At 35.3% G+C, this 16,056-nt stretch overlaps 1 protein-coding gene and 1 non-coding gene across 2 annotated transcripts in view; one reads left to right on the top strand and one right to left on the bottom strand.

Annotated features, from left to right (window-relative positions):
- Window positions 1-16,056, top strand: part of LOC107285855 (dedicator of cytokinesis protein 3-like) — a gene marked incomplete at its 3' end in the record, with an annotated part of 177,306 nt that overhangs the window by 72,893 nt on the left and 88,357 nt on the right. The window contains exons 2-6 of the mRNA XM_015814120.1: window positions 659-742; window positions 4,572-4,612; window positions 5,773-5,828; window positions 7,386-7,482; window positions 13,681-13,829. Coding sequence (XP_015669606.1) covers window positions 659-742; window positions 4,572-4,612; window positions 5,773-5,828; window positions 7,386-7,482; window positions 13,681-13,829 — 427 coding nt within the window. The remainder of the gene's footprint in view (window positions 1-658; window positions 743-4,571; window positions 4,613-5,772; window positions 5,829-7,385; window positions 7,483-13,680; window positions 13,830-16,056) is intronic.
- LOC114922426 lies at window positions 3,212-3,338 on the bottom strand. Its single transcript, XR_003810408.1, has one exon. It is a non-coding gene; the product is annotated as a small nucleolar RNA SNORA17 (small nucleolar RNA).

Genomic DNA, 16,056 nt, shown 5'->3' with positions numbered 1-16,056 from the left:
ATATACAAATGCATTGAATTCTAGAATAGATTAACATTCATTTTCTCTGAATATTGTTCACATATAATGCAAGCGTATTTGTTTACTTTTTCAGACTAATTCTAATTTGATTCCAAGTGCAAAAATTGCTTCCTACTAGTTTAATTATTCTTACATTCTTATTTGCTTTCTTTAAATTAGTTTATAATGTTAAATTAGGTTACTGATTGTTTGAGTGTTGGTTGTTTTAAACTAATAACGTTACTGATTATTTGTTAATGAATGAATTTTTTTTAAAGAGGAACATATATATATATATAAAACTAATGTCTTATTAAAAAAGCATTTTAATTCCTGTTAACTATTTTGTTATTGGTATAAAATTCTTTTGGCCTGTTTTAAAACGGGTGGGAGATTAACATGATTGTATTATATTAATCAGCATTCAATTAGGGAGGATGTTACGTTTATATATGTTAATCTTTTTTTAAGACACTTCTTTAATGTGTTTTTTCTTTTTCTTTTTCCTTAAATATTTTGGCATTTTGTATTTTAACTGTTTTTGAGTAAACTAAATATTATAAAAAGCATGTTGATATGAATGTTGTTTCTGTTTTATGAAATCAAATATCAATGTACTGTTCAACATCTAATCTTTTAACATATTGTGTGTCCCTAGTTATATGCAGCTTCCAAGGACATGTGCAGAAAGGCTTAGTTCTAGAACTAGGAGAAACTGTTCAGATCTTGGAAAAATGTGAAGGTATGATATATTGAAAATATTTCTTCTGGCGTTTATGAACTGCCCCAACTACTTACTTTGCTTTTTCTCTTTATTCAAGTAGTAATAATAATCTGTGATCATAATGGTATCTTGTGGGTGTACTTTTGTAGCCAATGCTACACTAAATACAGTGTAGAATGTAAATTTTATATCCCCTTCCCTTTTTTCTATTCCTTTACCATCTTTTGTCTTGTAAAGAGGAGATGAATAAGATAGGAGAAATGAATTTCTGTGATCACTGAGGTTCATTGTTTTTTATTAGGCTTTGGGAAGTCAATCATGTTAGAGCTGTCTATGTGTTCCCCAAAAAGAGTGCATTTTATATTTTGCAAACCTATGTTTCAATAAATCATTTGAGAACCATGATTATTCAAATGCTTAGTAAATCTAATCTGACCCACTTTCTATAAGAAAGATTGAAGCATTATTAGTAATCCTGTCAGAAAGGGGTCAGCATATTTATTAACCATCTGTCTAGAAATAGTGGGACTTCATTTTTGGGAGGATAAGGGTGGCTTGTGATGGTTTTATCATGATAACCAGGAATATATTTAGATTTCTTAATGAGTTGCATTCTATTACATAGTCCATATTATTTAATACCAGTGACTAATTTCAAAACTTTCTTGAAACTATTGCAATATTTTTTTTTTAAAAAAGATACGACTGCTATTAAGCCTGCCCATTATGCTCATGTGACGTGGCAGTCATTAGGTGAAACGTAATGAACCCCCTATCCCTGCTCTCCCCAATGAATTGCAAGTGGAATGTGGAGTGCTTCCTGGGTGGGGGAGGCCGTTGGAGACCTAGTACAGGGACAGGCCCACCTGCCCTCATCTCCCAAGGTTGTCCCCTTCCCCAAGATGTCCCATGCTCCACTTCCAACACCGTAGATTCCAACAAGTTTTTTCCTACTCTTATTGGCTCCTCCCAGGCCTTAGGCCTGATTCCCACCCACCAGGCCAAACACCCTTCTCCTCCTTTACCTTTTAAAGGTCTTCCAGAGCTCTGGAATTAATTTTATTTTTGCACAGCCACGCAACATGGTTTTGAAAGTGACCACCATTTTATCCTGCCACAAAGTGGTGGTTGCATTTGGGTCGCTGCCATGTGGCCCAAGGATAAACTGCTTCATTTTGCTGCCTTAACAAGGCCTGCAGCATTGAGAATCTTCTACAGCACTGGACAGACCACTGTGATGCAGCAAAATGAAGCAGTTTGTCTGGTGGCCGGCATTTTGTCCCCATCCACAAATGGTCGGGACAAATCGGTGGCCGCATTTAGGTTGCTGCTGCACAGCCCTGGAGTAAACTGCTTCATTCTGATGCCTTACAAAGGTCCCAAGACTTTCTGTATTCAGATATGATAATTAGCCTCTTGCTATCTCAAGGAGGAAGTTTTATGCAGCATTCAGAAACTTCTGCTTCACTGTGGAGACTTTCCAATCAAAGGAAGCAAAATGAAGCAATTTGTCTATTGGCTGCCATTTTGTTATATTCACAAATATGTGGGACAAAATGGAGGTCACATTGCTGGGAACACATGGTCTGCCCTCCTTCCATATGAGGTCTGGCGAGTTTCAGAAGGAAAGTGGGATGTGATGGGTGTGTGAGGAAGAGGCCCAAACGCTGCAGGGTTCTGGCAGAGTGGGACGGGGAGAGTGGCAGGAGGGAACTGCAGCGACCCTGTGGTGGGTCATAACAGTGAACAACTGCAAGCCTGTTGCAGCTGTCATAACTTTCAAACGTTATATGTAGCTTTTGAGAGGTCTGTCATAATTTCAAAAGTTCATGAAATGGCCTGTCATACTTTGAGGTTTACCTGTATAATGAAAGGGTTATAATTGTATGTTAGATTATAAATAAAGGGTTAAATATCTATATTGTATATGACAACTAAGAACATTAAAATAGTGGCCTTTTATCAAGTATTTCGAAGTCTACTATTTTCTTTCCAAGTAGGTAAGTAGCTTTAATATTCCATGTAGTAATTGAGCACTTGTGCTTTTATCCTACGAAGTGATTATGTGCCACTTTGACTCCTAGCAACTACATAGATTAGTTTGAAATGTACTTGAGAGAAAATTGTAGCTATGAATTCAGAGTATGAATTTCAAACTAGATTAGGATTTGGTATTAATGGTGTTTATGCTGTGGCTAGATGGAAATCTTTGGGATGTCTAATTGCTGATATTGCCATATAGGAAAGAAAACCAAAGTTGAAAAGATAGAATTACAGTAGGAACATGGAATGTAAGAAGTATGACACTCTGAAACATAGTGAAAGATGAAATGAAATGGCTGTAAATTGACATCTTAGGCATCAGTGAATTGAGATGGATTGGGATTGAACATATTTATTCAGAAGATCATACTGTTTATTACTCAGGACAGAAAAAGTGTTGCTTTTACAGTTAGAAACATTATAATGCTTGGCTACAATGCAATCAGTGAATGAATAATATTGATTAGACTTCATGGACAATTATTTAATATGACAGTCATTCAGGTTTGTGCTCCAACTACTGATGCAAAAGGGACACTTAACCCCCTTTTGCATCAGTAGTTGGAGCACAAACTTGAATTTTATCATCATTATTTATAATCAGGTTTAATTAGAAATTAACATAAAGTGTAAGTATACAATGCTGGTGATTGGGGACTAAAATGCCAAAGTTGGAAAATTAAAAGAAGAAAACATAGTTGGATTGTATGGTTCAAGAAACCGAAATGAAGCAGGAGACTTGATTTAAATTTGCCACTCCAACGATTTCTTGATAGCTATCTTCAAATAAAATATTTTTATCAATGACTTGGAGTTGGGGAACATTTACCAAGTTTACAAATGATACAGAGCTTAGAAGGATAACAAATAGTTTAAAATTGAAATGGAAAATTAAAAACATCTAGACAGGCTTGAGCAATGGCCCAAAATGAATATGATGAATTTAATAGGGAAAATTTCTTATTTGAATTTGATAAGAAAAACAAAAAATAAAATGACTAACAATAGTATAAAGCCCAGATTGTGGAAGGAAATTGTTTTAATCTATTCTCTCCTGATCAAACCCCAGTTTGAATGCTTTGTTCTCTTCTGGGTCTCATATATCAATGGAAAGTGACAAACTGGAGCAATTCAAGGGAAGACTATCAAAAAGATGAGAGTTCTGGAAACTAAATCCTATCAGAAACACAAAGGAATATGTTACGTTTGCAAAAGAGATAGCTTTGGGGAATATGATAACAGTCTTCAAACTGACGTACAGGATTGTCGTACAGGAAAGAGAATGCAGAGGGTAGAATCAAAAACACTGAGCTAAAACTATAAGGAAGTATGTTTGGGCTAAATGTCAGAACAAACTTTCTGAGAATACAAATTGTCAGCCAGTGGATCTGGCTGTCATATATTTTTATTGTTGGAGATTTTCATATCGAGGCTGGATATTTTCTGTTATAGGTGCTTGGATGCTTTAAGAGATACTTCAGAAAGCAGAAACTGCCCCCAAATCTGTGATTCTATAAAATATAGGTGGGAGACATTTCTATTAATGTTCCTATTTCATTAAAAAAAGAAACTCAGACAACAACATCATGTAGTAAATTGATATTTTAAATTTCCATTTGATTATTCTGAAAGCAGAATTATTAGATGATCACTTATCAACATAAAAACTAAAAGTCAGAGCTCTAATTAAAGATATTGCTGGAATATCATATGAACCGCTTACAATTAATAAAAATAACAGAATTTGTAAATGTTAAATCTTTTAATAATATATTTTAATATAATTGAATTTATTTTATTTTAGGCTGGTACAGAGGAATTTCAATAAAGAGACCTAGCATAAAGGTATGTTTAGATGCTGCTTTTAACAAAAACAGTATTGAGTTTGATGCATACTTTCAAATAAACTTACAAAGCCACTGATAAATGTTGACCTGAACTAATGAAACAGTCTTCCGTATTGTCGATAAGTCCAGCAGAATATAGTGTTCTGGTAAGCTCTCTGTAGAGTTATAATAATAATCTCTTATAAAAGGGCAGTCAATCATGAAAATTGAAATACGGTAGTCAATAGAGTCGACCACGAGCCTTGGTCCTAATGTGTGGCACATTCAACATTCATTGCTAATGGTAAATATATTAGCAGTCAGTTTTGGTTATGTTTTTACTAGCATGACAAAGGACAACCAAATGCTGGTTTTACCCAATGCTCTTTACTTTAGTAATTATTTTGCAAGCCAAAATATGAAAAATATGTATACCATACAGATAATCCTTGACCTATGACTGTTTAACAACAGTTCAAAAATTACAATGGCCTTAGAAAAATTGACTTAAAACCCAACCTAGAAGTTACGACTATTGCACTACCTCACATGATCACAATATGGGTGCTTGGCAATTGTTTTGCATTTACAATGGTTGCCGTGTCTTTGGTCGCAATTTGCAACTTTCCGAGGTCCCAGCTTCTGACAAGCTAGATTCATTTAACAGCCACTTCATTCACCTAATGATCAGGGTAAAAATGGTTTTAAAATTAGGTCTTGTCACATGATGATTTATTTACAACTGTATCGCTTAATGGCTGAAATTCTGGTCCCAATTGTGGTTGTAAGTCAAGGATTACCTGCAATGATACACGTTCAGGATTCAGAAAAATTGTTAAGACTTGTATGTAATTGAGAATAAATCAATTTCAATCAATCAGATTTTCTAATCTATCAGCAGTTACCAAACTATACTTAAGTAGAGTTGTTAAACTGCATTTATAAAAACCTTACAAATGTATCACATTTCATTTGGGGGTAATGCAAAATACAGGAAAACAGAAAGAAGTAATGAGACCCCAAAACATAGATACCATAGAGTAACAAAAAAGAAGAAAAGGGATTCTAAAACTAGTTTCACCAAATGGGCTGTTAAATACTGAATTCTGCTACCCATCAATTGAAGCTTTCATTTAATTCTTCTTGTTAAAATAAATATAATCCATTTTTTTCTTGCAGGGAATCTTTCCTGCAAATTACATTCATTTGAAAAAGGCACTTGTCAGTAACAGAGGGTGAGTATGGACTTACATTATCAAGAAATTAATATATCTGACAAATAGATAGGAATCCATTAACATTATTTAATATATTCTTAATTTAAACTACTTTTGCATGTAATATTTAATACAGTTGTTTAAAGCTGAAATGCTGATATTCTACAAAACTATATATGTTCTAGCAAATAATTCCAAGAAAAAATTACATCCAATTTCTTCTCTAATTTTTTTTGCTAAACATAATGAGCATAGTTAAAAAAATGTTTTCTTAAGGATCACTGATTAGTCCTTTGTCATAAGAATAATACCTTGTCAGGAAATTTGACAGGCATGCTGTTTTTCTTTGCAGCTATGTGATATACCTATGAGACTAAAATAGATAACCCATGTTTTAGAGATATTTCCTTATTGGATTCCTCAGTGACATTGCTTCTAATGTATTGCGTTCGCTGTAAAAGTTAGAAATACATTCAGAGATTATCTGCCTTGAAAATAGCCCATGCCAGTCCAGTCAAATATCAGCACAGGATGTGTTTTATGACATTTTATATGGCATCACAAATTGCTTTATGATAATTTTAATGTCATTAGACGTTTTATAAAATTTATCAAATTTCAATTCTGTGAGAGTCATGGCTCCTGGATTTTGGATTCATTGTATAATTAGCCCATTTGAGATATTTTGGTTCAAAAGGTTTTGGCATAGTTTGCACTGTTTCACCCATTTAAAGGCTATAGGAATAAGAATTTTAATAATATATATAGATTAACCAGAGTATCAATTAATGTTTGTCAGTCCCACTGGGTAGAGCAGACCAGAAAATCAATTTGAAAAGACTACTGAAATTACTTCTATTGAGATTTATTGAGATTTACACAGTCCTGTAAATCTGATATTTGGACTGTTGCAAGACGCTCTACATGGGGCTACCCTTGAAAAATATTTGGAAGCTACAACTAGCCAGAACACAGCTGCGCAGATAGGTCTTGGGGCCCAGGATGGTCCATGCCACACTGCTGTTCGGAAAGCTGCACTGGTTGCCACTTTGCTTCCGGATCCAATTCAAGATGTTAGTTATCATCTTTAAAGTCCTTCATGGCATGGATCCAGCTTATGTGAGAAACCACCTCCCCCCATAGGATTGGCAGACTTCTGGAAGTCTGAAAATGTCTCCCCCTCCCCCTTTATCTGCAAGATAACTAGAAAGAGTCAAGTCTGAAACATTTTCTCAAGTTACATTTCTGTTTTGGACTCAGATTTCATTTAGCTCATTGTTTCCTTGGTTGTTGCTCTTCTTCTTTTTCTCAAGGTTATTCTTGCATCCCATTACACAATTCCAGTAAAAAGATAGAACTAAAATTGTCATAAAATAAAATTTTGTATAATGAAACGATACATATAAGGCAGAAGATTATTTGAGATTGAACACTCCACTATATGAAGTAAGTGTTGTGTATTGCGGGATGTTTATTATATATAAATGAATACATAGTTTCAAGGGAAGATGGAAATAAATGATTCCGCAGCCCTTCTTTTTATGACATTTTCACTGGTGTTTATACATTTTACAGGCAGTATGAAACAGTTGTTCCACTTGAAGATTCTGTTATTACTGAAGTTACAGCAACTCTCCAGGAATGGGCTATGCTCTGGAAGCAGTTATATGTGGTATGTAAGCAAAAGCATGCAGTTCACAGGGGTATAATAGTTATATAGTGTGATCGAAGATGATGATAATAAGTATGGTACTTAGAGACCACTTTCAAAGTCTAGTTCTTGAGAATCCAGAAATGGTCCAACCTGAATAGGTCCAGGAGTAGCCCATTATGCTTAATTCCCCGAATGGTTTAAGAAAACAAAACAGGATTCTTCCATAAGTACATGACCCTGTGGTGATTTTTTTATACTGAAAAGGTAACTATTATTTAAATGATTAGTAATACAGTAAAGTATTAAAAATAAATAATCCATTGTAACTTTTCATTGTGCCTTATTTTATAATTATAGCTAAGATAGGTCAATGAGTCTCAACTTTTTACTTAAGGGTGAACATTGTATAGCACACTGTTATTAGAGTAGATTATTTCCAGATTACAGGTAGTCCTCGATTTATGACCACAATTGAGCCAAAAAGTGAGACATTTGTTAAGTGTTCCATTTTATGATGCTTCATGCCACAGTAGTTAAGTGAATCACTATAGTTGTTAAGTTAATAACACACTGTTAAGTGAATCTGGCTTCCCTGTTGACTTTGCTTATCAGAAGGTCACAAAAGGTGATCACATGACCTCAGGACACTGTAACCATCATAAATATGAATCAGTTGCCAAGCATCTGAATTTTGATCACGTGTTAATGGAGATGCTGCAACAGTCGTAAATGTGAAAAATGGTCATAAGTCACTTTTTTCAGTGCTGTTGTAACTTTGAATGGTCACTAAATGAACTGTTTTAAGTCGAGGACTACCTGTATAATGTTGTAAACAAAATGTAGGAGCAGATAAAAGATGTGCTGAACTTATATTTTCTCAAGCTATGGAAGGCAAAAATGTCTTATAATATGCCAGCCAAACTGGGGTACAGAAAAATATCTTTCCAAATCAAAATAGATCAAATGTACAATATATGATCTATTAATAAGTATAATGATATATTAATAAGTATTAATGATATATTAATAAGTAATTGTTTATGAACACGAATGAAAAAGATGTCAACGCAAAACCAAAAGTGAATAATTAACATAGGTAGTCCTTGTTTAGCAACTACAATTGAGACCAGCAATTCATTCGCTTAATGATATAGTCACTAATTGGAAAATCATGTTACCACAACTTGCTTATGATTTTACTTCAGCTTCCCTTTTTCACCACTTCTCTGGAATGCTCGCCCTAGTACAGAGATAACTAGCAAAAAGGGAATTAATATTTGTATTTACTGTTAGAGCGTGCACAGCCTTATTGCGCAAGATAACCAAGGAGTAAACACAGTAAATGGTGGTCTATAGTAAATGGTGGTTTATCTTACACTATCTACAATATCATACACTAGGAACAATATACATACACAAACTAATATAGCAGAATCCAACAAACCACAGTTACAGTAGGAAACGGAGGAAGAAAGAAGACATCAACAGAGCCTTCCCTTTATACAAAGACTCTTAAAGAGACACAGACCCTGCTGAGTCATTCCCATTATTACATCTTACATCTTACATTACATAAGCTGGTTAGCTGTTAAATCAATACCTTTACGTTTACATTCTTCCTAGAGGAAGTGATTACAAGAATGTAAACAGGCACACAATGGAGAATACACATTGAAAGGAGTGTGTGAGCAGCAGCTGTTTCCCTAGCCCAGTTCCCCCACCATTCCAACCCTCCAGCTGCTTGGAGGCAAACAAAAGCTGAAGGTGTGAAAGTGATTAAAGTCTTGTCAGTTACAGCAGCAGCTGCAAGCTGACTAATGACAGTCACAGAGCTGCGCTTATTAACTTGCAGTTAGTATCTTTTGTAAAAGCATTGCTGTGGAGAAAAGCAGCACAGGAAGAAAATGCTTGTTTAAATTATCTCTCCACTCTACAAGGGGGGAGTTGGAAAATTGGTCAAGCACAACACACTTATTAATTTCTGTTTTTGGTGGTTTGATACACATCATTTTCAATCAATCAATCAGAATAGAGCTGGAAGGGAGACCCTGTACCATTTCAGATAGATGGTTGTTCAGTCTCTTCTTAAAAATCTCCAGTGAGGAAGCACCCACAACTTCTGAAGGCAAGCTGCTCCAATAGTTAATTGTCCTCACTGTTAGGAAGTTTCTCCTTAATTCAGTGAGTTATTTTTGATTTTTATCTTATAATAATAAAGAAGAAAAAAAATGAATAGTGATAATACAGTGAAAAAGTTGAATATATAACTATCAAATGAATACTATAACAATAATGAACAAAAAGAAAAGTTATAAATATCTATAAGTAATTAATTTAAACTTATAGCAACACAATGCTTCATATTCTTATAATGCATAGAATTTTTAAAGAATACTTATCAAATATATGTCCTAGATCCATTCCTTAAAATCAGGAGAGCAACTTTCTTTCCAATCTTATAAAATGATTCTCTTTCTAGCCCAAGCTGGATAAAGCCAGAGTTCTTCATAAGATACCAAATTTTAGGAATGTAATTCAACATCTTGTTGAGATCCTTAATAATACTTCCCAAAATCACATTATCATAGGTATTGATCTGAAAGCAAAAGAAAGCGTAACAGAACAAGATCAAATCATGTGAGTTAAATAATCTTTAAATCATTATTAAGGGCACCAAAATCAGAGAAGATGGAGTAATAGATGGTCTATATGTAGATCTAACAAAACTAGATCCTTGTTCAGTGATTACCTTAGTTATTACCTTACAAATAAAGTGACAATAAATGGTAATAAATAAGAAACATGTCAGTTTAATGTGAAGCTTGTGAAAAAGGCAGTTGAAGAAAACAAAGGGATTACTAGAGCAAAATGCGAGCTTATAAATACAAGAAAGAAGGTTTTGGCACTAAAACATGAAGATGGCTCTGTGTGTAGAACAAGACAGGAAATGTTAGAAATAATTGGAAAATTCTATTCAGAGCTATACAGAGATCAAGATCACTCAAAAGTAACAACACCCGCAAAAGAGGAAATATCAGATATCCTACTGGAGAAAGTATCAAGTGCCATAAAATCAATGAAAAATGGCAAAGCTTCAGGAAGTGACTGTATTACAGTTGAAATGCTGAAAGCTGGTGGTGACAGTTTACCCCAGATAACTAGCAAAACTTTACTTGAGATGTCTCAGAGAAGAAAAAAATACCTGATGCATGGAAAAATGCTGAAGTGATTCTTATGCACAGGAAAAGGGCCCAAGATGATTTAAAGAACTATCGCCCAATAAGCCTCCTTTCAGTCAATTACAAGGTTTTTCACCAAGATAATAGCAAAAAGAATATTGAGAACATTAAATGATGCACAGCCAAAGGAGCAGGCAGAGTTCAGAAGTGGTTACAGCACAATGGATCACATCAAGGTTGTTCAGCAAGTCATTGAAAGGCACAACAGTACATCATGCCTCAGTTTATGGCTTTTATTGACTACAAAAAGGTGTTTGACTCAGTATTCCAGCAAGAATAATTAAGGTATTGCTCAACCAAGTCATAGACACTGCTTACATAAACTTACTACAATCAATATATGAAAAAAACAATGGCAACAATTTGCCTTAATGATCTTAAAGTGGAATTCAACGTAGAACAAGGTGTACAACAGGGCCGATACAATATCACCTATCCTTTTCTCAGCCTGCCTTGAAGAAGTATTTCACAAACTAGACTGAGCAAAAGATGGAATAAAAATCAATGGTGCCTATTTAAATCACTTAAGATTTGCAGATGATGGTGTTCTCTTCTCACAAGACTCAGAAGAGCCACAAAGATACATGCAAGACCTGCAGAAAGCAGACGAACCATTTGGCTTAAAAATAAACCTGTAAAAGAGCCAGATTATGTTTAATAAATTCACCAAAGAAAGAAAAAAAATTATACCTGGAGAAGAACTAGATGTAGTAGACCACTAAATATACCTTGGCCAATGGATCTCAGTGGAAGGTGATATAATAAAGGAAATTGAATGGTGTGTTAAATGTGGTTGGCAGGCATTCGGCAAGCTAAGCATAATTTTCAAGAACAACTTCCCCCTATACCTGAAGAGAAAAGTTTTCAATCAGTGTGTGCTGCCTGCTCTAACATGCCAGTGAAACATAGACCATAACCTCGCAATCGGTACAAAAGCTACGAGTGGCGCAAAGAGCCATGGAAAGATACATGCTCGGCATGACAAGACAAGATGGAAAGACCTGCACATGGATTAGAGAACAAACAAATGTATACAATATCATCAAGAGAGTAAAGGAATTGAAATGAAAATGGGCTGGTCACATAGCAAGAAGAACCGATGGCAGGTGGACCAAGGCAGTCATAGAATGGGTCCCACTTGATAAAAAGCATCCATGAAAGAGGCCTAAAACAAGATGGATCGACGACATCAGCAAGTATTGCAGGCCCAATTAGCAAAAGAAAGTTCAGGACCGTATTGGTTGGAAACAGGTGGAAGAGGTTTTCATCCTGCAGTGGATAGACAATGGCTAAAATGATGATGATGATGATGATGATGATGATGATGATGATGATGATGATGATGATGATAAAACAGTAATATAATCATTTTCTGACCAATGCATGCACTTGTGGCCAAATTTCTACAACTAACAAATATCCATGCCAGAATGAGAGTAATGCTTTATCTAAATGAGATGGCAGCAACCAGTGGTCTTTGCAGCAATTTGCTATGTAACCATTTTGTATCATCCCACCAACCATATTGCTGGAACAGATTGTGATCACTAAATGAAGGCAGACTGTATGTTAAAGTATTGAACTAGTTCTATATTAAGACCTTACAGATACATATTTTAGTTTCTATAAATGGCATTCATGTATATTGTTTTTTTGATTTATTAGCACTGTTATATTTTTGGCTGTACTTTAAAAAAAGGTGTTAGCAATCTGATTGTGGTGGAATGTAGTCCCCTTCTCCAAGATAACATTAGTGATGTATACCCTTCCTAACCAATGGCACTTATTCTTCATAGCCCATTGTGATAAATCTTACTTATAGATAGTCCTATGCAGATAGTCCTCGACTTATGACTATAATTGGGAATGGAATCTTGGTCTTTGAGTGAAATAGTTGTTAAAGAGAGAAGGCCACTTGACTGCTTCACTCAATGACTGCAATCCCGGCACTTCTCATGTCACAGTCATATGAGGTCCTCACTTATCGACCTGCATGGTCCCAGGGTTATGAAGGCAACCGGCACTGCTGGGATTGCTATTGCTAAATGACACTTTGCAACTGCAGTTCTTTTTGGGGAGTAGAATGTAATGCGAACAGCTCTGCTCAGTAAATAAAGTTATATTCATCTGCCTCTGCAGTCAGTGCTTCATTGAAATTGGGTTTGAAGTGCTGCCATACTTCTGAAAATAATTATTTCACAATACATATGTATTCTACAAGCATTCCTTGTGGAGCAACAGTGTCTGTAGTTACAATGGTGATAGAAAGATAACATTGACCAATCATTGCCTAATAATAATAATAATAATAATAATAATAATAATAATAATAATAATAATAAAAAAGTTGAAAGGGACCTTGGAGGTCATCGAGTCCAACTCCCTGCTCAGGCAGGAACCCTACACCATTTCAGACAAATGGCTGTCCAGTCTCATCTTAAAAACTTCCAGTGTTGGAGCATTCACCACTTCTGGAGGCAGGTTGTTCCATTGGTTAATTGTTCTAACTGTCAGGAAGTTTCTCCTTAGTTCTAAGTTGCTTCTCTCCTTGATCAGTTTCCATCCGTTGCTTCTCGTCCTGCCTTCAGGCGCCTTGGAGAATAGCTTGACTCCCTCTTCTTTGTGGCAGCCCCTGAGATATTGGAACACTGCTATCATGTCCCCCCTCGTCCTTCTCTTCGTTAAACTAGAGGCCTTAATGACCTTAATGCCTTAATGACCTTCACAGAGCTGTAAAGCAAAGGAAAGCTAAAGTAATATCATAAGCACAGTTGTAGTTTTATTTACTACTACTGTGCTTAATAACTGAGTTGCAAGTCTCAGTTGTGGTTGATAAATGAGAATTACCTATGTTTTCAAATATGCATTCTGAAGTTTAAAATGTAAATTGTGCCATTCCTGGTTTTGTCAAGAAATTTTCAGGGTTCTCAATCTTTTTTTCTCCCTTTCTGCTTTTGAAAAAATAAAATGTTCACAGAAACATAAGATAGATCTGTTCTACAAGCTACGCCATGTGATGAATGAAGTGATTGATCTTCGCAGACAATTACTTTCTGGTCATTTGACCCAGGATCAAGTTCGAGAAGTCAAGAGACATCTCACTGTACGATTGGACTGGGGAAATGAGTAAGTACGGTTCTAGTTTTGTTTAAATAAATGTAATGGTGAAATAACAGAATTTGAAAATAGTCAGAAGCTTCATACATAGCCCACATATTGTCATATTACGCTCTTTTGGGATAAACAGTATTATTCAAAGCACAGAAAAATAATGAGAAGAAGTGAACAAAAAAAAAGACAGAAGTTAAGAGAATAGAAAAAAATTCTTAGTAAATCACGTTTACACTGAAATCATTCAAAATATATCTCCATGCTTTCTTTTCTCATTCTTGGCTCCTCCATCTCTATACATCATACCTTTTGCTCTTTAAACTTCTCACTTTTTCAGGATCCAACTCATTCATCTGTTAATTTTTCCGACTTCCCATTTCTCTCAGTATCTTTATTATCTCTCACTATATTAGTTTGGTGATTCAGGCCTCATTCATATTCTTTATATGACCAAACTATATACAGATAGTCCTTGATTTATGACCGTTTGTTTAACAACTGTTCAAAGTTACGCTGACACTGAAAAAAATGACTTATGATTAGTCCTCATATTTATGACCATCATAGTTGTAATGGAATTTGTGGGAAAAGATGCTGCCTAGAAAACAGTCAGATAAGAGAGGCAGGAGCTCTCTTAAAACTAGTGGACAGAGAAAGAAACTTGGGAAGGACTCACCCTAATTGATTAAGGAGTTAAACATAGCAGCAGGAAGATTGCACCTTCAGACTTGAAAGATTCTATTAATGTAGTTTTATAATAAAGCACAATTAGCTCATCTAGTTGTGTCTCCCATTTGGTTTAGCTGTGATGTTTCATATCCTCACTTTTTTTAGCACTTTTTTGGAAGCCAGACATAGATCCAAGACTTCCAGAATATTAAAGGGAAAAATTGCTTCTTCAAATCTCAACAACAGAACAGCAAGAAACAACAGTTAACTATAGATAAGGTCTAGCTGAGCAAGGTGAATTTCCAAGTATGGGAGTCCAAAGATTTACCACACCAAATCAAGGGAGAGAAGAGGTCATAGTTAATCAACAAGCCAGGATTGTAAATAACTAGATTCCAAGTGTCAAGATAGGCAAGCCAGATGCTGTAGTTGCTTCTGTAGTTTCCATTGTTCCTATGGAAATGTAAATACTCTGCAGAATATGCATAGCTGTGGTCAAACAGTGGCAGTGAGCTCTGCTTCTTGTTGCTTGCTCGTGAGTTGTACACTTCAGCAAGATGTAGAGATCCCAGAAGGAATTGCTGGGGGCACCAGTAAGTGCTAGAGAAGTCTACATAGCGACTGAGTCAGACTCTGAAAGCACGATATCCTTGGAGTCATATGATCAAAATTTGGTATTTACAATCCTGGGTCACAGGATCACCATTTGAGATCTTCTCAGGGGGCTTCTGACAAACAAAATCAATGGGGGAACCTGGATTCACTTAATATACAGTAACTGCATAATTTGCTTAACAACCATGGCAAAAAAGTTGTAAAATTGGACATGGCTCACTTAATGACCTCATCACTTAGCAATGGACATGCCAGTCCAAGTTGTGGGTGTAAGTCAAGGACTATTTGCACTTCTTTCATATTTATCACTCATTTTAGTTATGGTCATTCAGCAGCCACTCGTTCTTGCCCCATCTCTTGTTTTACCATACATACTTTTTAAATAATCAATTTTCCAGAATAGTTTTGAATGACCACCATTGGGCTGTAGATATTCTGATATTGTTGCTTCAGCTCAACTTCCGAGTACTGCTGCATTGCATTTGTTTGTTTGTTTGATTGGTTAGATTTTAATCCTGCTCCTCCCAAAATGACTCTGGTCAGTCCAAAATCTGTGTAGTGTCGCATATTGTAGTGTTGATAAAGTCTTCAGCATTCATTAGATAGTTATGCTTTGGACTTTCAAGCTTGTGCAGTGCCATGTTTGAAGTATTCTGTCTCTTTATTATCAGTGCTATATGTGTACGAAGGTGCAGTGCAAATCAAAATAGTTAATGGACTTGCTAGTACTTCATACATGTGCCTGCATAGAGACTTATAAAAAATCAAACCTTTTTTCTGTAACACCTCATAGTAAAGGTTGAACTATTATACTTGCTGTGATGTTTTTGATAAAAGTTATCATTGGGTAGTGATAACAGCCAACTACTAAATAATCCTAACCTTAACAATATGATGTTAAGTACAGATTCCCATATGTATAGTAGGATAAATAAACACTACAAGCATAATAATTGAT

Source organism: Protobothrops mucrosquamatus, unplaced genomic scaffold, assembly GCF_001527695.2.
Source record: "Protobothrops mucrosquamatus isolate PMUCROS unplaced genomic scaffold, P.Mucros_1.0 scaffold_82, whole genome shotgun sequence".
Lineage (NCBI taxonomy): Eukaryota > Metazoa > Chordata > Lepidosauria > Squamata > Viperidae > Protobothrops > Protobothrops mucrosquamatus.
This window is presented reverse-complemented; position numbering and strand designations above follow the sequence as displayed.